The 24,439-nt window shown below is 41.0% G+C and overlaps 1 protein-coding gene across 1 annotated transcript; it reads left to right on the top strand.

Annotated features, from left to right (window-relative positions):
* The first annotated feature begins 18,549 nt into the window (after positions 1-18,549).
* On the top strand, positions 18,550-22,979 carry PENK (proenkephalin). The gene is made up of 3 exons (XM_051610581.1): positions 18,550-18,792; positions 19,307-19,448; positions 22,000-22,979. The coding sequence occupies exons 2-3, from the start codon at positions 19,311-19,313 to the stop codon at positions 22,663-22,665; spliced, it is 804 nt and encodes a 267-aa protein (XP_051466541.1). The 5' UTR covers positions 18,550-18,792; positions 19,307-19,310; the 3' UTR covers positions 22,666-22,979.
* The last annotated feature ends 1,460 nt before the right edge of the window (positions 22,980-24,439 follow it).

Below are 24,439 nucleotides of genomic sequence, written 5' to 3'. Positions count from 1 at the left end.
AATGTGGCTGAAGGGGTATTTTATTGTCCACAAAACATGTATTCAATAGTCCCAGTCCAAAACAAAGAAACAAGCTCCTAAGCATACATGCAACAATTATTTCAGAAAGTGTATAAACAGTTGCATGTTTATCTGTTGTTAGATAGGTGTACAACCTTTTCCCCTGAACTACTGAAACAGTTACTATATTTCCTACCAGTATTCACTCCCATTCTTTCTAAAGGCAAAGAGAAAACCCAAAAGCTAATGAAAAGGCCCTTATAAATGTCATAAGAGGAAAACTGCACTGTATAAATCCATGGTTCATCTATAACATGAACACAGCACACAGTTCTGATCTCCTCATATTTAAGAAATAGACAGTGCAAAATTAGAAATATTTCAGAGAAGGGCAGAAGAGGAACCAAGTCATAGACCAGTGTCTGTGTGAGGAACTGTTTCATAAGCCAACATGTTTCAGTTTGGGAAAGAGAAGATCCGTGGACAATATAAAAGAGAGCTCCAAAATCACTAGTGATATGGAAAGGGCACATGGGATTAAGCAGTTCACTGCCTCTACTCATACCAGAACTACAAACAAAGCTACTAGGAGTCAGTTTAAAAAAGGATTAGGGGGAAGTTGGTGGCCCCCACATATGGAGTAGTGGGTATGCAAAGCTCCTTGAGAGATGACCCTGGCAAGGTTTCCCAAGGAGCTGCTCATGTGAGAGGAGTCTTCTGCGACATGACACACAGAAACCAATCCTCCTCAGGAGGCACCTGTGCTGAAATAACTAAAGGCTCAGAAAATATTAAGGGAAGTATTACAAATGCTTGGCCTATTCTTGCACTTTCCTAGACAGTGATGCAACTGGGTACTCATGAACACAGTGGGATGCTGGTCTAAGCCAGGATGGTTCATTTTATTAGGCTGAGAGAGGGAAGTGAGCATTTTTTTATGGAGACAAAATATCACCAAATTAGCTTGGTTTACGGTCATGAATTGTTGTGCTTCATTTTGCCAGAGAGAAAATGCATTAGTCTCCATCCAGAATTCTGCTCCTTTATTTGCCATTAAAATGTCACAGGTACTCAGGTTAAAGACACTTCTAGTTCAGAAAAACAACATTTCACAACTACATGTTGTCTTCAGCTCCCACTGATTGCACATTAGCAAGCCCATGTCAGAGCCTTTCTCAAAACCAACCTCCAAGACTGATTCCTTTCTGTCAAAGGGGCAGCTAAGGAGCACACAGAACTCTGTGTGTCCCAGGCTATAAGCCAGGTATAACACTCAGATGAATGAAGTTCATATCCTGTGGGGGTTTTGTTCAATGCATAAAGTATTTAGAAGCTTTCTGCACTTTTCGTATTTCAATAAATGCTATAAATATTGTTTTGTCCAACATTTAAGTAGTAAAACTGTACTTAGTCCCTTCAATTTGACATTGTACGAAAGGACTGTGTAGAGTACAAACTCTTAAACCCCAGATCTTCTTATTAAACAGATAGTCACCAGCTACCTGGACATGGTGAAAGTGGTTTAGCATAAAACAAAACAGGGTTGTTGGTGGGCCTGGCAGAAAGTGGCAAGACAAATAGTCAGGGTCTCTTCTAATGACTTCATTATGAAACTGCAAAGGGACACTAGCACGAGTAATTCCGTAGGGTCCAAATTTTTCTTAATTTCAGTCATGTTGAGCAATAATGTGTTGCATGTGTGGTTCTGCAGAAACCAATGCGATTCTCATCAAACACTATTCAGTGTTAGAATATCTACAGGTGGCTTGTAGAGTTTGGGAGTGAATTTTGAAACTAGCTTGGGAGGACATACACCACAGCATGGATAGAAGCCTTTTCTCCTTCCACTCCTGGGATTGGAGGACTGCTATCTCTGCCCTTGCTTTCTAAACTTGTAGATTATGTCTTGAATTTGCACACATTTTAGATCATCCGTCACAAGCGATCCCTCCTCCTGCCCTGAGAAAGAGATTTTGACTCATCTGATTTTAAGAAATTAGAGGAGGGGGGGAGGGGGGGGGAGGGGGAAGCTAATAACTTTTTAAGGAAAACTTTGAATTTTGTAGATTGTGAATCATTTGGCACTCCTAAGCATGTTGGAGGGGAAAAAAAAAAAATACTGGTTATTTGTTTTAGCAGAAAGGTTTGTTGGATTTGCTGTTTGTGCTTGAGGCAAAGAGACTATTACTCCAGGTACAAGCTGAAGTCATCAGGGATTCATTAGAAAATACAGTATCATTTACCAATAGGAAAATGTATCATCAGTGTTGCAAAAGAGTTATGTCAAAAAGGTCTGATTTTCTTCTTTAAGATAAGAAGATGGATAGAGATCAGTGCTGGAACAATGTGTCCACTTCTGGGATCAATGTTCTCTAAAGGCATTAGGAAAACATGGGGACTACAAGTACAATTGGAGAGTTAAGTGAAAATCCTTTCCTGTGAGAGACCAGACAAGACAGATCTTACTAGCTCATTTGAAAAAGTACATTTAGAAGAGATCTGATTACAGTGCACAAATACTGCTCTGGAAAGAAAACAACAGATGGGAAAGGCTGTGTAATGCTACAGAAGATGGATTATAAGGATCAAGAACTGAATCCTAAGCAAAACTAATTTAAATTTAAAATCAGACATCACTGCTTAATTATGGGGAAAGAGGTTAATTAGTGAAAAAAGCTATGAAAAGAATCTGAGCATTCTCCATCTCTGGATATCCTTAGAACAACATGCCTCTTTTAAAGCCAAGATGTTGGCCATATAACAGGGTAACTGGATGAAGCTGAGTAACGTATGAAAACAAGTGGATAAGACTAGACTTTATAGTCAGTTCTCATCCTAAAATTAGTAGAAAATAACATGAATCAAAACTTGGAAAGCTGAAAAATGAGGTAAAGGGTTACTCTGCAGACTTGATGGAATCCGCTCACACCTAATGCAAGAGCTGCTACTGGAGTACCACAGTACTTAAGGGCAAAATCACAGCCTGAAGAACAACCTGCTGTAGTAATACAACTCAGAAAAAAAGCAAGAAAACAGTGTTGTTACCTTGGTGCTTGAAGAACGTGTAAACAAGTTCCCAGATATTCTGCAGTGTTCACCTTCAGAATAACAATTTAAAAAATTAAATAACTTGCAACTTAAAGCTTTTTATTGATTAATGAATCTGGGCTGATGGATCTTGAGATCATCCAGAATTATGCACACAGGAACGAATCACAGAATCACAGAATCTTAAGGGTTGGAAGGGACCTCAAAAGATCAGCCAGTCCAACCCCCCTGCCAGAGCAGGATCACCCAGAGTACATCACACAGGAACTTGTCCAGGCAGGTTTTGAATGTCTTCAGAGAAAGAGACTCCACAACCTCTCTGGGCAGCCTGTTCCAGTGCTCTGTCACTCTCACAGTAAAGAAGTTTTTCCTCACGTTTATGTGGAACCTCCAATGTTCCAGTTTTCTCCCATTGTGTCTTGTACTATCAGTGGACATCACTGAGAAGAGCCTGACTCCGCCCCCCTGACACTCAGCCTTTACATATATATAAACATTAATGAGGTCGCCCCTCAGTCTCCTCCAAGCTAAAGAAGCCCAGCTCCCTCAGCCTTTCCTCACAAGGGAGATGTTCCACTCCATCATCTTTGTGGCTCTGTGCTGGACTCTTTCAAGCAGTTCCCTGTCCTTCTTGAGCTGAGGGGCCCAGAACTGGACACAATATTCCACATGAGGCCTCACCAAGGCAGAATAGAGGGGGAAGAGAACCTCTCTGACCGACTAACCACACCCTTTCTAATACACCCCAGGATGCCATTGGCCTTCTTGGCTAGAAGGGCACATTGCTGGCTCATGGTCATCCTTCTGTCCCCCAGGACCCCCTCATCCTTGGTATGTCTAGACACAGCACTGAGGATAAGTTGTTTCATCACCTTTCCAGGGATGGAGGTGAGGCTGACCGGTCTATAGTTACCCAGATCCTCCTTCTTGCCCTTCTTGTAGACTGGAGTGACGTTTGCATTCCTCCAGTCCTCAGGCACCTCTCCTGTTGCCCATGACTTAGCAAAGATGATGGAGAATGGCCTAGCAATGACCTCTGCCAGATGAATCTTTCTAAAACCCCAGGAATTTAAGCAGGAAATTTAAATAGATAGCTTTGCCCACAGGTGAGAAGGTGCACCATGGAAAATCATTTCACAAACCTTAGAATTAACATTTGATATCTTTAATGAGAAATAGAGTGGAGGGAAATGGCAAATGAAATTCTGGAAATTTATGTCACTTGATAATCAATTACAGATATTCTCCATTGTATTCTACTTTCCTCCCTTAAATCCACTATCCTAAATTCTGAAATACGGAAACACTTTCATTTCTTCAGAGTTAAAGGTTAAGGCTGGATCCAGCCACACTGAGACTTTCTGAGGAGTTTAGAAAGGAAGGGAGTCCAGTCTGAACCTCACAACTTGGCAGGAGGGTCATCCCACACTCTTATTTAAAAATAGCACGGCTCTTTTTCAGACATGTTATAGTGTTTCATTAAGCCAAAGTGAAAAAGAGTTAGAAAGGTAGATGAACTTTAACAAGACTCCTCTCCTTATGTAAAATTCAATGAAGCTGAATTGAATTTCAACATATTATTTATGCACTATTTTCATGGTATTTACTAAAGGGAAGTGGCTCAAGAAGATGCCTATTAGACCTTAGCACTGACACATATGATGTTTACCTGAAAATAATATTTTCTGTGCCTGAGGTAGCTTAAAATGTCATAAATGTGACCTTTTTATTATTCTTAAAATAAACTCTTCCTGATATCAGTGGTAAAAGGCCATTAAGATTTTTTCTTATTCATTTATTAACATTATTCCTCATTAAAGAAACCTGATTTTCATTCTTCAACATCTGACAACAGAAGAAGGATGTCTTCCTTTTCAGAGCAGCAGAGAGAAGAATGTACTTGAAAGAAAAACTTTTTTTTTTTTTTTTATTTTGCAATTATTTAGTCCCATTCATTTATCATTTACCAAGGCTCTGTCTCTTTAAAAGCCAGCTAGTATGAACTCATTCTTGGGGATATGAGATTCAAATAAAAACGTAAGAACTTATTACTTGTTTCATTTCCTCTCTCATTATAAAAGTAACGTTAAATATCTTTAAGTATACTGAATAAAGATCATTATGGTAAAAAGCATTAGCTGAACATGGAGAGATATGCACTGTTTCTTCAGGGAGTAGTATACAACAGACAGCAAGAGATAAAATTCACTCACAGCCACACCACCTTGCTCAAATACTGCCTTTCAGCAGGAGAAAGTAAGTGGAATGTCTGTAACATTAGACAACACGGCATCAGATTGGAATTACTGGCATATTTGGCACAAACTATTAAAATCTGTGAAAACCTTACATTGGTTGGATGAAACCTAAAATCTTCATGAATTAGAGATGCAAGAGATGTTCCTGAGCCATGGAACTCCTCAAAAGAATAATAACTACTATTGAAAATGCATTAATCTGTTGGTGTTTCTGTACCTCCTTCGTGCCTGCTGTGCAGAAATTAACATCACTTGGCCATTGTTTCCTTCTGAGCTTCCTACTAAGTTCTTTAGAGTATCCTCTCCTGTTTCAGGACTCTACATTAGCCAGAGTTTCTTTGGTGCTGGCTCATTATTAGCTTGTTTCACTCAGCATCCTGAATGTGTTGTGGCTTTTTTAACTTTGTCAGTGGCCCATGTGCTCCAGCACTTTGATGTGCCAGCAGGGATGAAGAGCTGCTTTCTTCCCCGTGTCTTCAGATGGCTACGCTGCAGACTTCCAGGTCCGCCTTTTGTTTAAAGACCTACACATGCTGAAAACAAACATAGATCCTTAGCCCTTGAAAGCCACCTTTAAAATAAGAACAATAAACATTTTTCTGTCACTGAGATTTTTATTTATAAGCAAGAATTACCGAGGCAATGTGATGCATAGCTTGCTAGTGATTGAGGTTGAAATCCAGCTTACTTTTCAAGGGTTGGTTCCATATGGACCGATTTACTACAGAGAAAATTGCTTTCCAGTTTAAGGAGTACATACAACAGACTATGATGTGCAATCTGAAATGGAGGAAAGCTACCTCTTGTGCAAGTAATTCTATCTCATCAAATCTGTCTTGCAATAAACAAAGATGGAGGGAGTGATGGATGAGAAATAATTTACTGTTAAGATAGCCTTAGTCTGAGAGAGTCTTGCAAACTACAGCTCCAACTTATTTATGAGAGTTTACAGAGTTTGTCTTGGATTTGACAAATGTAGACACATCTTGGGCAAGGCTCTGATTGCCTTAAATGACATCTATAATCACATACATTTATTCTTTACTTCATCTGTTTTGCATCCTGTTGCCTCTCTGTTGCTTCTGGTAAAATGAAAAAGTAAAAAAGTTGTGTTATGAAAAGCTGATATTTTCTGTCTCCTGTCCTTGAATAGTAAAAGACATTATTGTCTAATCAATGGAAATAAAATTTCATATCCATGATGCTACCAACGGCTTCTTAGCCGTAGCTCTTTTGTTTTCATAAACAATTCCTGTGATAGGCAGTTAACATTTCTTCATCATTATCTGTCCTTATCTACATTTTCAAAACTTGTTTACAGAATTGATTTGGAAACTTCAAGAAATTGAATTAAGTTTTTTCCCTATCAAGATGAAGCATGAAGAGTCATCTGTAATAGAACCAGAAAAGCTGCCACATGACAGACTAAAACTCGATCAACAGAAGGCTATAGCCAGCTTTAAAAAAATGTAAACATCAATTTCAATATGAATAATTGTTTAACTTATTTATGAATATATTTATATATTTATATGATGAATCTGCATCTGCAATTTAGCTGAATTAAAATTACAGGCAGAATCTGTAGCACATTAATTTTTTGAACAAGACAAGAGAATTCCTTGAAATCTATATAAACCAACATTTAAAAATATGGTCACATAAACTGTGTTTTGACAGCAAATGAAATGTTTGTCTATTCTACAATGCTGCCTGAGATGCAGCAATGTAAATGTTAAATGAGAAATGTCATTGAAGAGGACAGGGAAACAGGAATCACAAGGTTCTCACTACTCATGCACAATCTTGGCTTAAAGCAGCAGATAATCCTTATGACACCAGGTTCTGGTGCAAACTTGAGATAACAGAAAAATGTCAAATTTTTGCAAAGGTCACCCTTGAAAGGATTAGTAATCTGAAATAGGTCTTCAAGTGAGGTTCACCTCCCCACACACCTAGAGTTTAGAAAAAAAATGTTCAAAGTTTTTAGGAACACACAGAAAAAGTGGGTGTTATATGGGAAAAAAAAAAAATATTTTTATTAAGAAGGAGGCAATTCAGGTAACATGGCATCAGTAGGAAATTACATAGATTAATGTATCCATTCTTAAACAACAGAGAGAGTATTGCCCTTGCAGGAATGAGACAGACAAGCTTGTTCAATGCAATTGCTTTGAGATGCTTGGATGAGAACTCTATGGTTACAGAACAAGTGAGCAAAATTGTACTGAACTTTAAAATAAATCAGGTTTTTCTTGATTCTTTTAAAATAAGTTTGGCTTTTCCAATAGTAACAGAATAAACAAGGTCTGCAGGGCTTATCTTCAGTGTATAGATATTTATGCGGTTATAGGTCCATTCTTCTTGAAATATAACATGCATCAAAGCATCAATAAATGAGGTGGAATTACCTTTATTAAACATATTTATTGCACTGATATACTGATCCCCACTGCATAATTAAATCAACTGGCTGAAACTAAATCAAGCAATAGGGGTGCCACCACTTATATGCAGCTTAATATGGGGAACAGTTTAAGCCCTTCATTATGTTAAAAGGTTTTCCTGAAAAGTAAAATACCTGATATTAGCTCAGTTTAATGTCAGTGGTCACAGTCATGCATCTATCTTCTTTTCTTACTGTTTTTCTTTATAATGAAACAGTTATAAATCATTGTCTGTAATAGAATTAAATCAAATGATGCATAGCAACTAAAAAGATCAGTGCCATAAAAAGTGGCAGACTGGAAAAATATTAACATGAGTACATGACACACAGACAAGGAAAAGTAGTTTTGAACTTCATCTAGAATACAAAATATGGTACTACTGTACCTACATTAATTTGGAGTACACAAGATATTGCCACTAAATTTCCAAAGGGTGACACCTTATACTCCTTGGCCACCAAAACTAATCCTCACTGGACTGAGACATGGGATCTTAATTTATAGATAGAGATTAGGTAAGATTGGGCAAGGGGGTTGATCTAAACAGGCAAGGAAAGGTGGAACACTGAAAATCTCTCATGATTTGGGGAGTTATTTTATTAAAGACAGAGTTAAATGCTGGTATTTGCAGGCCACTCCAGATTACCTCGCACAGTAAATTACCTGTAAACCTTTCTTCCCATCCAGAGAAGGTGGAACAAAAAAGGAAGAGTAACACGGCATTAGCATGGGTACTAATACCATGAGTTTCTTTTCTGTAACAGATTGTGAGTGCTTTCTAAATTGATGTTCAAGAAGCAATCATCCCTAAAAGAAGCGATTACTTAATACTTAGATCACTGCACTTCAGACATTATTGCCCTGTAACTTTCATGCATTCTGATGTGTAACTCAACTAACTGCACAATATATACGAATCACAGCTCAAAGTGAAAAGTTTCTTTTTTCAATTGGCCTCCTGAATCTAAATATCATATAGCCACATTTAAATTAGCCATAAGCCTCTGCAAACATTAAATGAAAAGTTTTACAGAACTGCATTAATTCTGTGTCTATAAAACACATCTGAAAATACCAGATTCAGTTTGATGGTAGTTTTCTTTCAGGGAGAAAGGCCTACAGGAAAGTTCTCACTCTGTAAAATCAGATGCAATACTAATTTCTCTGTGTGCATTAGTGGACATTATGGGATTCTGCACATTCATATTGGTAACCTTGTGAGAAAGCTCCAAGTCATAATTTAATTAACCTTATAACTGAAGACATCATTAAACATAAATTCATCACCTTTCTCTGAACTTCATATTGCTTCATACTTCTTATATTTTATTTAGCATTTTTCTTCCAGTATTTGATAAAAGAAAACAAATTAATCCATATCTGAGAAATAAAAATTGCACTCATCCTTTAAAAAATAAAATTTACATCTCTCTCCATTATTCTTGACCCATTTTGCTGAGCATTTGCAATGTCTCACATAACAGTTGCCTTTTTTGAATGGATTTGCACTAATACAATTACTGCATTGTACTGCAAAATAGTCTTAGAAATAATAACTAAGGCACAGATGTCAAATAGTTTAACACTGATTTGCCCTGCCTTTTGGGGGGGTTTTCTCCTTTTTAGCTTACAGACTACGATCATAAAAGGGACCATAAAAGGTCCCTCAGCAATTAGTTTTCAATTAGCATTCTGTTGTCTAACTTTTTGATGGAAAACTCTGGAGGTGTAAAATAGAAAATATACACTCCTGTGAGAATTAGCAGAAAAGGCAGGTAGCTCATGGCAGAAAGGAAGATGTGATTTTGACTCAAAACACTGAGATTCAAAAGCAACCAGTGGGGTTCATCACAGTTAAGCAGTCAAGCAGGCCCACAGCACCAGCCTTGGATTTCAAACATTGAGTTATCTCCACGCAGAGCACATTTTTATTAAAAGGGATTGGTAGTTATTTTCTTGGACTCAAATGCACATTCAGACTACGCAAAAAAGAGTAACCACTTCTTGCCCCCAAAGTACCTTTCAACAGTCCACAACAAAGGACAACACAAACATGGACACCAGATTAAAGCTAATGACAGGTAGAAGACTTTCACCATAATATTAAAAAACTGGAAAGATTTTTAAATATTATGTGCCTTATACTTTCTCCCGTCTTTGTTTTCTGTTGCTGCAGCTCCATTCTTCATAAGAACTACTTAAATGAGTTGTTCATTTGGCCTCAGTCCACCGTACAAAAAGACAGGGAGTTCCAGCTTGGATATAGAGAACCTGGAGGCCACCAAACAGAAGATAAGTCTGCAGACAAGACAAAGCAGAATTCATTGGAACTGTACCTGTCTAGCAGACCTCCACAAGCACTTCAAAACTTAAAGTATTTTGTCTGACATTTTTCTTCATGAGCTTTAACTTTGAGCTTTACATTTATAGTTACAGTTTATTGACTCATAATTAGTTTACTGATTTATCATTAGTTTACTTTACACATACTTTCAGTAGGTTTGCATGCATGCAAGTCATGCTGGGCACCCCATCTACAGCTCTGTTCCTGAGTTCATTCATTCAGTTCAACTGAAGAAGAACCAGAAGGTCAACTGCTAAGCACTGGTTCCATCACTATCCTAATAAAAACAAGTATGTACCACAGAGAAAAACCTTGGCATCTCAGACATATGTAAAAGACAACCAGCCTACACATTCTGTGGTGAAACCTGACATGGATCCCCTGCAGACCCCTCTACCACTTCCAGGTAATCCCATGAATTTCTGTGCTGCTTAAACAGGAGTAAAAACAATGGACTATGGCTCAAAATGACCGTCAGCTCTTATATATGAGAATTACTTTATACATCAAAGGGCAGCAAAGCAGCTGTGTGACAACACACAGCTCTGTCTCCAAGTGCTGAATCCAAGAGCTGAACAACCAGACTGGTGACAATGGTTACCTTTGCCTAGAAGCACCCTGGCCTCCTTGACAGCCTCCCATTTCCTTCTGTTGGTTTGCATTTTGATCAATTGACCAGACAACACAGATGCCAGTTATTTGTGCCACATCATTTAGTTTGCTATTATTTTAAAGATATTTGTTAATTACTTTTTTTTTTTCTTTTAAGTCTTTCAAATAACAAGCTTATCATTTTTCAAAACTAAACTGACATTTCAAGAACCAGCAGGAAACACCAATAATGAAAGCTCCTCCAAATTCTGACATCACTCTGTTGGTACACACCTTGAATTCAGTTTTAGCACAAAGTATACACCAGATCAATCCTAAATATTCTGTAAATTTTAGCCTAGTTTAATAATAAACATTAGTAATTTTATTTATTACCACCTGAAAATAGCAGAGCACTTTAGTCAACTATGTAGCACAGAAACTTTGCTGCGGCATTTTTGAAGAGTGGTCCTCAGTAGTAATTCAGTGAATGGTTTCACACTAGTCATTGCAATAGTCACCTCTAGTCATGACAAAACTTTGCCTCATCCTGGTGATGTGGGTGCAGTTACTAGAATGCTCTAGGAAGCAGGTGCAGAGTCTGCTTCAGCCAGTAAGCAGCACTGCTGCCTGCAGAGAAGCAGGGAACACACAGCAGGCAAAAGCAGGAAAGTAAAAGGGAGATAATCAGCTTGAGGAATGTTTTATGACATGAACTAGCCTAGCTCATAAAAACACAACAGTCACTTTCCCCATTCTCCCTCATGCTAGACCAAATTTTCCTCTCTGTGAATTATTTGCTTACAGTACTTGTTCTCCATACTTAATGTGCTGATTCACTTTAATAAGTTTAAGAACAATTTCTTTGTGCTTAAAATATATTAGTATTATAGTACTGTGCAACTTGCAATATTTTATATTCTGTGTCTTTCTTCTGAAATCTTAGCACACATCAGTCTGTTAACATTAGATGTGTCTGAACACATCAGCTGACTAAATCCCAGGGAACCAGTGTAGGCAAGGGACTCTCCAAAGAGAGTCCAAATCAGTAAGTTAAAAGTCTAAAATATCTGATATTTTACTCCTGTCTTAGATCTACAAATACTATACCTGACACTTTGAATTAATTCAGTCAAAGGCTATGAAACAACATCAATTGCTTTGTCTATAAAAATGCTGCCAAGCCAGGTATTATCAGGTCATAACTGATAGCATTTACATTACATTAGAGGGAAGTGGCGAATGCAACACTTTGAGGTGTCACAGAAAGCTTTTGGCAGAACTACAAAATGCAGTGCAGGTTAGCTGTGTGATAATGTCATTCTGACCACTTTCATATGAAAAACAAACCTTGCTTGATGTCTTCACTTTAGAAGTGGTTGCCAACCTGATTTTATAAGCTTCCAAACTGACAATGGAAAACCTAGGTACCATGATAGCAAGGCCATATAATGACCAAAATGGGAGATGGACCTTCGAAAGGTTGAAAAGGAGTCAACCACAAGGAATCTCCTCCACTACATGTATGTCATCCCAAAAAAATCAAAACGTCTTGCCACATCTGTTGTCACCACACCTAGATTTTCACTCAACATGATAACTCTTCTGCTTCCACAATAATTCTGGATCTTCTCAGCTTCTGCACAAATTCAATCTGCAGGCTAAACCTGGGCCCCAGTCAAATTCACAGTTTCAACTTTCATGAATATTTTCACCTGTTCTGTACAGGAAAAGCAATAAGGGCTCAGATTGCTAAGGTAGTTTCTGTTCAATTATGCAGCAGGAGAAATGAAATTATTTTCAAGTCTAAAGTAAACAGCTTTAAAGAAAAGGAATGTAGACCAGTAAGAGGAGAAGAGAAAGGTCTGAGCTCAGTTTCCAAGTTTCTCAATAGAGAAATACAAAGTTCAAAGAGGTACAAACAATGGCCGTTGAAAGTGGTCAAATATGCATTAAATGAAGGAATGTGTTACTAGTGTTTCTTATTTAATTTTCAAAGTCTTAGGATGTTTTTTGTATGCCAATATCTTCTTCCCTGTCCTAGTTAGATAACTTGATTAATTAAACCTCCAGCTTTCCTTCCTACGTAAAACACTTCCTGGAACATAGTGGCAACATTTAATGGAAAGTAATGGGGACAAACTCTTTAGCAGGGCCTGTAATGACAGGAAAATGGGTACTGGTTTTAAACTGAAAGAGGGCAGATTTAGACCTTTTTTCACTATGAGGGTGGTGAAACACCAGAACAGATTGCCCAGAGAGGTGGTAGAAGCCCTATCTCTGGAAACATTTAAAGTCAGGTTGGACAGGGCTCTGAGCAACCTGATCTAGTTGAAGATGCCCTGCTCACTGCAGGGGGGGTGGACTACATAGCTTTTAAAGGCCACTTCCAACCCAAACTATTCTGTGATTCTAGGAACATAACTGAAGTCCCAATTTCTATAAAGCAACTGAAAATCTTTTATATTGAAAGAAAAATGGTGAATCTTTCACATAGTGGTTGTGAGAACCCTGTGTTCTATGTACCTTTCCCACTCCATTATTTGCATAAACATAATCTGTTTACTACTTACACTTCCACGGAGATTACAGCTGTGGCTGTAGCTAATCTAGAGTGAACTCTACCATAAACGAGCACAAAGTTGCTTTTGCATCTGAGGCATTTAGCCTACTGTTAGATCAAGGTGTGTTGTAAGAGCACAGGAGGTTCCGTGCTGCTTGCGCACGGTGCTGTGTGCTAGAGCCATAGCTGGCTGTGAAGCAGGAAGATTCCCAGTGTGGACAAGGCCATTTCCAGCAGAGGTATAACAAAATTAATCACAACCCTAACTGCTATCTGGATCACCTCTGGAGAATCCCTCCAGCGCAAGAGCAGAAGACAGAGAGCACGCATGGCCCTTCCCTGCTCCCTTCACGGCGAGAGAGAAGCCATCCTCAGGCCACGGTGACAGTGGAAAGGACAGAGCTCAGTGCTGGCCCTTACAATACTCCCTGTTGGGCTGCTGGAAATCACAGCAACAACCAACACCATTCTAAATTACTTTTCTGAACTGCCCAAAACATGAGAGTCTGAAGTCACCTCTGTCTGCCCATCAGCACCAAGCTGTGTCCCCCAAGGAGGGAACAAGGAATCTAGCCTTTACCCTGTCTGTATGTCATGTGTCAGGCTCTCCTTAACAGCTCCAGTCTGCAAAAACCAAACAGCAGCAATGATAATGTGAGGCTGGAACTGGGGAAAAAGCTGCAAAATTCTGCTGCATGAATGTGAATAAAGGGAAAACAGTTGAAGCTTGCACTCCAGATACATTATTTAGACTCTAATCATTTGTTTTTCTTAGTATGATTGAAGTGATCAAAATCTCTCATTTACAATTTTCAGCTAATCCTTTCACATATGCATTAAACACTGCAATCCTTTCATAGAGAAATGAATACTTCCTTGCAATTCATGGAGGAGTTTTCTTAATTAAAAAAATGATGATAGATCACTTTACTTGTGCGGAGTAGTTATTGTCTTAAATAACAATCATTGTGCCTGGATTTCACCACAATGTATTTTGCTACTGAGCACCCTGTTTTCTTCTTATTTTATTGGAAATACCCCTCCCATGTCCTCTGTGGAAATGAGCAGCATTATGCTTTTATAACAAATACAGATTTTGTACAGTTTGTTCTACTTACTCTGCAGCACATTCTACTTACTGCAGTTTAGGACTGATCTCAGAAATCTTTGAGTGACTGTGAGAAACAGAGAAGCATGGGAAGCGTTCCTATGTGATGTACTCTAGGTGACCCTGCTCTGGCAGGGGGGTTTGGACTAGATGATCTTTCGAGGTCCCTTCCAACCCCTAGGATTCTATGATTCTATGATGGGATAAAGTGACTCTTCATGTATCTCCACAGAACAGTATTAACTTCTCCAGTTTGTTCCTATCTTGTCTGATACAATCCCAAGTAAAGAAATGCACAGTGCTCTTTCAGTGAAAACATATTCTGGCCACTAGATCAGTGTGTTGTTTTGCCTTCTTAAAAAAAGGTGTAATTTGTTCAAGGGCAAAAATACTACTACTAAGAGCCAGCTTTGTCTGAGATGGAAAGTTTAGCATCCCAGTTCTTCGTACAAGATTGATTTCAGCAGCTGTGAGCAGAAGTGTCTGCATCACTGATACCTTTCTTATTTCTTCATCTCTTAAATTATACAGATGTATCTTGTGATATATTAGAAATACACTCTAGGATATACAAAGATATGGGAAGCACTGGAACCTCTCTGTCCTGTAAAGGTACATTTTGAGCAATGCCATACCAACCTTACATTGAGTATCTCTCTGTATTATAGTTCCTCACTGCTTATATTAGACATAATTTAATAAAGACATTTTAAAAGTAGCAATGCATACTTTGTATCTATAGATTGATAACTCATGTCTCTAAATTACTTTGGTGATAAGTCTGGTATAAGACAGTTGACCTGCAATGCCTTTTGTGGCTCAGATATCAGCTATATATGTTCCCACTAAAAAATAAGCCTGCTTGCAGTGAGGTAAATGGAACCTGACTTTTTGGTCTTACAAAATACTGTGACCTTTTGCACTGAGCTGAAGAAACTAATCAACATGCTGGTTTACATTCCCTGTTCTTCATTTCAATTATATCAAAAAGGCTCTGTGTTGCTTGGGGTGCTAACAGCATGTTTATTTCATATTTCTGTACATCCACCTTCATTTAATGAATTTGTAGAAGCTCGATTAGTATAAGTACAGTACAGAAAGGAAAGCTTGGTCCTGCAGTAAAGATACTGATGTGAAATCCAGAGAGAGATTTAGTTTCTAACTTGGCTGCCCGCTTTTGGCAAGACCTTGTAAAGTCATTCAGATTGTGTTCTCAGTAAAATGAAGATGATTTCATCCTGGCTTCACCTTGCTCTAGCTTAAGTCTGGGAGTCCAGACAAGCTGTAGGACAACAGGACCCTTGGGGCTGCAAGCACTACTACAACACAAACAGGTTTCTCTTGGCTGGTATATTTTGGTGAGAGAAAAAGGTAGTTGGTGTTTGTGGTAATTCTGGATTATATAAATACCAATGTTGTTATCAACACCAGGACATTTTTATTATAAAGCTAGCACTGAGTAAAAAGTTACCATCTTTACTGCTGTGAAAAGACTTCTCTTTCTTTTTACACCTATTTCTTTGTTTCTCAGTCCTCTGTTGCTGAGGAAATATTATCCTCCACTCCTACAGCGAGTAGGAGTAATTTTGCTTTGCAGCATTTTGTTAAAATTTTCCAAATCACCTCATTTTCATCCTCTCTTTGCAAAGAATACTTTTCCTATACAAAATTGAAGTATGACTGGGAATTACAGAGTTTCTATCTGCCAACACTTCTCTTTGGGAAGTATTTTCTTAATCATTCCTTCCTTGTATCTTGTATCTGACTTAGTCACTGTGAATATTAGCATCTTTCAGGAGAAGACTCTGTGTAACAAGCACTACTACTGCTATTGAAAAAAAGGCAAAATGAGAGTCCAGCTGAGACCTTTTTCCGGCTCCCCACCTTTCCAAGCCCCAGGGACTCTAATGCAACCTCTGTAAGGATGCAGGATGAGGACCAACGATAGAGAGGAATCAGCCAAAGATTCAAACAACAAAGGATATGGAGAAGCAGATGAAACAAAGAGTCAGGGATATCTGCAGCGCTTCAACAGCCAAGTCTGGATTTCTTCTGCCCAGTGCTGGCTGTGTACCAGTACTTCTCCTCTCTGTTGCAGTGTCCTCACACCTGTGCATTTCACATCCAATCTCTTTCCATCTTTCTTATTTCCTTGTCTCAAACAGCAGCCATGAAACTTATCCACTGTAAAATAACCTTCCCCTTTACTTCTCTACACAGGATTTCCATGCCTTTCATTCAGTCCTTTTATATGCTTTACTCTTTACTTCATCCTTTAACTTTTCCTGTTATCTTCTCTACAGGGATTATCTGCATCTCTGTATATATAAAGATTCTGACACAAGCTGAGTTTTCATCATTACCAGATTAAATGCAATGAGTAGCATTAAGCATAGTACTGAAGGGCATGGCAGACTGAGTAGCTGTGTGGGCAGGCTGAGCACAGAAGTTCATGTACAGAACAGTGTCACTTCTGGAGTTAGTTAGTGCTAACCATCTTAGAAACAAATTTATACCATTCCCTGCATTCAGTGGTATGAGAATTTGCTCACTGCTCCAAATGCAGATCCCTCACATGCTAACAGAAATACACCCACTGTGGTGATCTTTAAAATGTCTATCTCTTCTCTTGAGGGTTCACTCACAAAGTTGGCTGGTATTACTACATAAACAGACCTTGATTCTCTTCTCACATACACTAATTACAAGCAATAGCTTTGTCTTTGGCTTGAATGGATTTATTTCTGACAATCCAGATGCTCATTTCAGCACCTTTAATCTGAGTCAGATAGCTGATGTAAAGACCAACAGGTGGCAGAAAGCACAGTTTCCATACAATAAATAGTACTAGATTTTGTGTTAGTTCTGAAGGATAAAGACCTGATTGTATCACAGTTACCAGTTAAGTGTGTGACACGAACATACTGCAGCATTAGGAAAGGCAAATGAAATCTGAGGAGGTATGAATTGAGGTGTCTTCCTCCTCCACGGGAGATAATTACGTATTAATATCCTAATAAAATTTCACCTGACATACTGTGCACGGTTCTCATCACCCATGCCCAGAAATTATGAACTCCAAGTACAGCAAATGCAGAGCAGAACATTTCTTTGAAAAGTGCCCATCCAAGACAGAGAGGTGAAGAGCACAGCTTCTTTCCTCCAGAAAAATGAGGACTAGGGAGAATAAGTCCACTCCAGAAATACACCTGGAAGGGGAAAAACGCTCTTTAAACTGAAGGACAATGCTGAAGGAAGATCCAATAAATACAAACTAGCTAAAACTGTCTTGGGCTTGGAAACAGAAGGTGGCTTTGACAGTCAAAGAAACGCTGCTTAGAACAGCTGGGACAGTGCTATTTACAAAGAAGAGATGTCAGGGATCAGCTTCACCCTGCTATGTCAGTTTCCAGAGATGTCAAACAGAGCAGAGTAGCAAGCTGTCCCAGTTGCTTGAGTTGAGAACCTTGCAGAAGTGCTCGGGGTTTTGTTTCTATCTGATTCCTGCCTATTTGTGTTTTCCTGGTCACCGAAATGGTGAAAAGAAGGCAAATCTATCCATACTTGAGAAACTCCAATATTTTCAAAGATCCTCGTCTTACCGTTCACTCTAGTAAAACCTGCTTTCCCCAAGCACAGTGGTTTACACCTGAGGCCCAAGGAGGGATGTAGGAGGGATGTAGAAAGCCTGCAGGAGGGACCTTCAGCACCAGCGGCTTGAGGTTTTGCCAGGGCAGCAGAGAAAGACGACCAAAAAAAAAACCAATTAAAAAAAAACCACCAAAAAAAACCCCACACACACAAACCCCGCAAAGCGCAGCCCCGCACCCCGCCGCTGTTTAACGCTCTGCAGACAAACGGCGCCCGCCGCCGCCGCGGGGAGCGGGGCTACCGCTGAGGAGCTGCCGCCAGCCCTGGGGTGCCTCTTCCCCTCCCGGCCCCCCGTGACTCACTCCGATGTCTCATCCCCCCTGGAAACCTCCCCCGGTAACTCTCCCGGTGCTAGTCCCCAGCTCCCCCCGAGGGCAGGGGCACCCCCGCCCCGTCCCAAGCCCCGTCGGAGAGTCACTGACGGCGGTGCCGGGGGGAGATGTCGTAGATGCTGCGTCAGCGGGAGCCCGACGGCGATTGGGGGAGGCCGCGCTCTCCCCGCGATCACGAATTATAAAGTGCCGCCTCCCGCACCCGCTCCCGCTCCGCAGCGGCGCGACCGGCCCAGGTATCGGGCCCTCGGCTCTGCGCCCCCGGAGCCGCCCTCGCTGAAGCTGTCAGCAGCTGCGGGGCTGTGAGTTCCTCCCTCCGCGCCCCTCGGGGGTTTCTCCAGAGGCTGCTCAGCCTCGCTGTAAATAACAGCGTCTCCGACGCCGAGGCTCAAGCAAAGCCCAGCTCACTGCCGCGCAACTCCCGGGAGCCCCGAGGGGAGCCTGTATGTGAGTGAACTGCTCTGCCTGCGGGGCGAGGGGGGACGCCGAGGAAGGGCCGGGGAGGGCTCTGCCGGGGCTGGTGACCGTCGTCGGGGCGCTCCGGTGGGAAACCCTTCCCGGGAGGGGCTGCCGTCCCGTCCGGTGGCTCTCTCCCCCTGAGGTTCTGCCTTTGCGGGAAGGGCGGGATAAAATAATGGGGGGCGACGAGTTTCGCTGGACGGGAGCTTCTGGGCGCTTCGTCCTTCGGGTCCGCCTCTGCTCCGGATGCGGGTCCTTTGCCTTGCGGCTGCCGAGCGCCCGCGTACCTTCAGCGCCTGGTCACCTCGCAAGCGCAACCACCCCGGCTCCAAAAAGCCTGTCAGTTACCAGAGTTCCGTGCGACCCAGAACTTGGTTTTTAACCGGCGGCCGAAAAATTTCGTGCCGCCTTTCCCTGCCCCGAAGCTAATGGGAGGCAGTTGGGGTGGGGAGTAGGAGCTGGGGGGGAAAGGCGACTGCTGGCTGACCTCTCCTTCTTGCAGCCCCATGGCGTTGCTCCTGAGACTCGGCTGCTCGCTGCTGGCCCTCAGCACCTGCCTGCTCCCCAGGGCGCGGGGGGACTGCGGTCGCGACTGCGCCGGCTGCGCCTACCGCCTGGGACCCCGCGCTGGCATCCACCCCCTGGTAAGCGGGAACGGGGCTGGGGGGTTCGCCTGGCCGCTACGGAGACTCCTCGGCCGGCCCGAGCCCCCGCCCCGCCTCAACTTCGGAAGGGAGGAAAAGTGGAAGGGGGCAAAGGAGCGCAATAACAAAAATTAATGGGGAGTGGGGGAGGCGGTGGGGGTCGCTTGGAAGACCCCCATTTTTCAAGGGGGTAGGGAGGGAGGAGCGGGACCCGGAACCCTGGGGAGAGGACGAGGAAAAGAGGGGGCGAGCGGCACCTTCACAAACCCAGCGCCCCGAGGAGACGCCGCTCTGCCGTTCCTTCCCTCCCTCTGCCCGCCAGCGAGCGGCGGCTTTCGGAGGGGGACACCCCGCGACGGGCAGTCCCGGGCGGGTAAAGGAAAAAGCCGAGTGAAAGGGGAACGTAAACTTAAAGGGGAAGGGGAATCCAGCTGGAAAGGGCGGCTCTGCGGAGAGAGGAGGGGTCGCCGCCGGGTCCTTCAGCCGCGGCAGGGCGGAGGGCAGGCGGGTAGGACGGGAGGGGAATCCTGACCCCCGGCCGCGGACTCCTCGGCAGGATGAGCTCTCTCCAGGCAGGATGGCCGTCGAGCTGAAAAACGGCGGATCTGCCTGAAATCTCACAAAAAGTGGGGTTCAGTCCTGTTTTGAGTAGCAGTATCTCCCCGCCGCTGATCCTCTTTGTGCAGCGTTCAGAATACGGCTGGGAAAGATCCCTCTGACATGGTCTCCTAAGACCAATCATGCTAAATTCACTCACTCCAAAATGCAGGCTTTGGGTTGTTGGTTGTTTGGGTTTTTTTTTAATCTGTAATTGAAATTATTTAAAAGTATAGCCACAGAGGGAACTCAATTTGAAATTTAAGGACCAGGGTCAGTGAAAGTCTGGGGTCTGTCCTAAAGATGGTGGGAACTCAGGCTGCCGAGTCCTTTGCCAGTGGCACCTGCCGTGCCTGACCTCGAACAGGTGCGTATTAAGGCATCATGCTCTCAGCATACCTAAATGATCTGAAAAGTTTTGTTCCAGTGTTGTCGTGGCTTATTTGGGAGCACAAAAAAGGAAGGACTGAACCTTATTCTTACACAGAATTAGGATTCACTTGCTCCGAAAGTGCAAGGACTATTAAGATTCATAAGGGCACTCTTACGGTGGCTGGCAAAACATTTCCCTGTATTTTTTTGCCTACATTAGCTGTCAAACTAACTTTAGCCTTAATGTCAACTAGAGAAAAAAGTGATAGTTTGCTCTTTTGGAGGGACAGCTATATCCTTTTTTTGGAGTATATGTTGTGGACATCTATATTGGCATTTTCTCTAGTACACCTCCAGTAATTATTTAATAAATAATCAAAGTCCAATTCAGTAACACCTATTATCAGAAGATTAAAAGAAGCAATGTGCCATATATATATGTCTTTTTTTTTTTTTTTAATACATGTACACACAATTTTTAGCATCTAGTAACATCATAACTGAATTTATCATATCATATCTGTAAGATGGAAGATTTATCACATTTTGCCTGGTCATTCACACATGTTGAGATCCTTAGAAACATCACCCATAGGCAGAGCAAGTGTTTCTCTTACTTAAAATACCAAATATTTCTTCTTTAATTATTGTGGTATATAAACTATGGTCAAGAAGGAAAAATACTGGATTCACCTTTTTTGCAACTGAAGAGTGTGACTTCACAAGAAGTTATTTCCCCTGACAGAAACAGAGAAATTAATAGTGAATATGTATGATATTACCTTGACATGACAGGTTATGAAAAATGTATAGAGGTACTGAAAACTTTATGTCTAGCCTGAAAATTTTTCATGACAGTCAGGAGAAACACAGCTTAGAATTTGTTGGTTTGTTTTTTTTTCTGATGGCCACTACTTTGTATATCAAACTAGCAAAAGCAGAACTTTGATTCTGCTTAAGAGAGCCTGTCTTTCTACATTTGCATTGGTACACATTTGAAAGATCTGTTCCACGAAGATCAACTAATGATAACGGACAGAAATGCAGCCTTGAAAGCTGTGCAGTGTGTCAAAGATAGTGACCAGTACAGTACAGCAGTAATGGCAATACCGTGTCACTTCTTTCCTATAAATTCTGAATGTTACTTTTAATTATGAAGATCGAATACACTTCTACACATGTATTATGAAGCAAACAACAGTTAGTTTTTAGCTTCCTAATAGTCAATAAATGAATGAAGAAGAGTAACAAAACACCAGAGTGTAAGGGAGGTGCAGGAACTGCATGTGTGGCTTCCTTTGAAACAGAAGCATAGGGACAGCCTTGACATACAGGACCCATGATCCATCTTGTCCAACATTCTCCTAGAGTGAGAATACCATTTTCTTCAGAGAGGGATAATGAAGAACTTCAGAACAGACAGGTACCAAATCAGTTGTTCACAAAGCTTCCAAAGCTTCCAAGCTGCTCACAAAGGGAGAGATGCTCATGGTCTTTTAAAAACAAGTAAAGCTAAGACAAGGTGGCAGTGAGGTGGTTGCTACTATCAAATTGTTCTCAGTAAACCACATCCATTTTTCAGGCATGTACACTAGAATGTGAAGGAAAGCTACCTTCTGCCAAAGCCTGGGAGACCTGCAAGGAGCTCCTGCAACTGGCAAAGCTGGATCTTTCTGAAGATGCCAACATTGCTCCAGGAGACAAGAAGGAGCTGGATGAGAACCATTTGCTTGCCAAGAAGTATGGAGGCTTCATGAAAAGATACGGAGGGTTCATGAAGAAAATGGATGAGCTCTATGGGGTAGAACCAGAGGATGAAGCTAATGGAGGAGAAATCCTGGCTAAGAGGTATGGAGGGTTTATGAAGAAAGACTCAGATGACGAAGCCCTTGCTAATTCCTCTGATCTGCTGAAGGAGCTTCTAGGAACAGGAGACAACCCTGAAGTGGGGCATTACCGAGAGATAAATGAAAACGACGGCGACGTCAGCAAAAGATACGGAGGCTTCATGAGAAGCATAAAGCGCAGCCCTGAATTGGAAGGTGAAGCCAAAGAGCTGCAAAAGAGATATGGGGGCTTTATGAGAAGAGTAGGCAGGCCAGAATGGTGGCTGGATTACCAGAAACGATACGGTGGGTTTCTTAAGCGCTTCGCCGACTCCATTCTCCCTTCAGAAGAAGATGGGGAAACTTATTCCAAAGAGGTCCCAGAGATGGAGAAGAGATACGGTGGATTTATGAGATTTTAATACCTTTCCCTTTATCCTTTTTTGTCCTAAATCAGAAAGACTGCCTTATTGGTCATAACTTATTGTAACGTGTTGCTTGTACTGTACAGTTTTTTACTGTCTTTGGTTAATGATGAAACCTGCAATTTGTTGTTTCAAGTTCTGTGTTCTTTCAAGTCAAATAACTACTTTCTGGTTTAGTCAAGTTTCAGTCTGTATTGTAGTTCCCATGCTAGAACTATTTTGATTAATGTATTAATTTTCTTTAAAGAGGAAGTACATCTACAGTAGAGTTGCTTAACTGTATATACAATAAATTCTTCATCCTAACTGCATAAATTCTCAAATGTTATTTATTTTCCCTCAGTCATTTAATTGAACATCATTTCAATTTTTCTTTAAGCAATCAGTGTAATACCAACCTCTTTTCTGTAATTACAAAATTTGTACTGCACACACAACAGCTGAAACACATTTTTTCTCAGTTTCTTAGAACACTAGAATAATAAATATGTTCTAAAGCAAATATAACCATTTGCTCTAACTGCTCTTGTTTTAGCCAGTTAACAGAGTGAATGTTTAGAGCCTAAATTTATAATTCATAACATTCAGACAATTCCCATGAAAAAAAAATCCTGTGTGTTTGACTTAAAGCACTAAAAACATTTCTCCATTGCACAACACAATGCCACGTTTGATTAATTACACCTTTTATATCAATCCAATATAGTACAGTTTGCCTTAAAGTTATGATATATACTACCTCAAAAAGTGGTAACTCAGTTTGTGCAAAATAAACATGACCCAACAATTCATAAAAAATCCTAATTTTACAGAGCACCTGACATGGTTTTGCATGGAATGGCTTTGTGTTGGATTTCTCAGATGGTATAATCACTTTGGCACTACTGAAATAGGGGAAACTGCTGGTCAGTCTTTTCCTGTTTCACACAAAGGCAGTATAAGGACATCTGAGAACAAAGAGATCTACTAACACTGTAGATCCTTTAAGATTTATATAGGTGGCACTTACATCAAAGTCCAGCTCCCGTCCCAGTGCACTTCCTTCCATAATTCCAACTGGTCCCTTAGACTCCCAGCCTGTGAGAACTTTTCCCCCACGCACTGCTACTAGTTACTTGTTACTTCCCAGTTAATTACCGTAAGAAAAATCACTTTGACCACCAGTATTGACAATAAAGTTTCTACAGTCAAAAACCTCAAAGCTGTTTAGATACCTGATTAGTGCTGAAATAGTTTTGGGAACTGCATGTCTAAAACCATCTGTGGCTCTGCATTCAGTATCTGTGTTTCAGTTTTGCATGGTACTTGCACTTGACATAAAGGGTAAATTAAGGGTCTGACTTAAACTTCAAGTCAATGGGATCTTCTAGATACTCAGGTCTTCCAAAAATTAGGCTATTTTTAAATATGCACTTACAAGCCTCATCACACACATACAATTAGTTGTGGTAATTTTTGGCTTAGACCATGATATAGGTGGTCTGTTGAAGAGTTGATAAACAGCAAAGCATTCCTTTTCCTTCAGTAAAAAGCAGGTCACCAGTTTCCCTGCATTACAGAATTAATGGTAACAAATTTTAAAAGGCAGAAAATACAAGTGTCTGTAGAAGCTCCATGGCATTTTCAGGATTCAGTTGTTCCCTATCACCTGCCACCAGCCCAGGAAAAGGCATCTTCCCTTTCCCCCCCACCCCCCCGCATCGCACCTGCCCACTAGTGGCTGGAGAACATCAGTTGGACTCCTGAAGCACATCACCTGCATGGTTTCATC

This window comes from Apus apus, chromosome 2 (genome assembly GCF_020740795.1).
Source record: "Apus apus isolate bApuApu2 chromosome 2, bApuApu2.pri.cur, whole genome shotgun sequence".
NCBI lineage: Eukaryota > Metazoa > Chordata > Aves > Apodiformes > Apodidae > Apus > Apus apus.
The sequence above is the reverse complement of the archived record's forward strand: the minus strand, read 5'-3'. Positions and strand labels throughout refer to the sequence as shown.

What these genes read in the sequence shown, in the direction of transcription:
- PENK (XM_051610581.1), top strand. Translation starts at nt 19,311, where the DNA reads ATGGCGTTGCTCCTGAGACTCGGCTGCTCGCTGCTGGCCCTCAGCACC. An exon ending in GCGCTGGCATCCACCCCCTG is followed by an intron (nt 19,449 to 21,999) that starts GTAAGCGGGAAC and finishes TCCATTTTTCAG; the next exon opens with GCATGTACACTAGAATGTGA.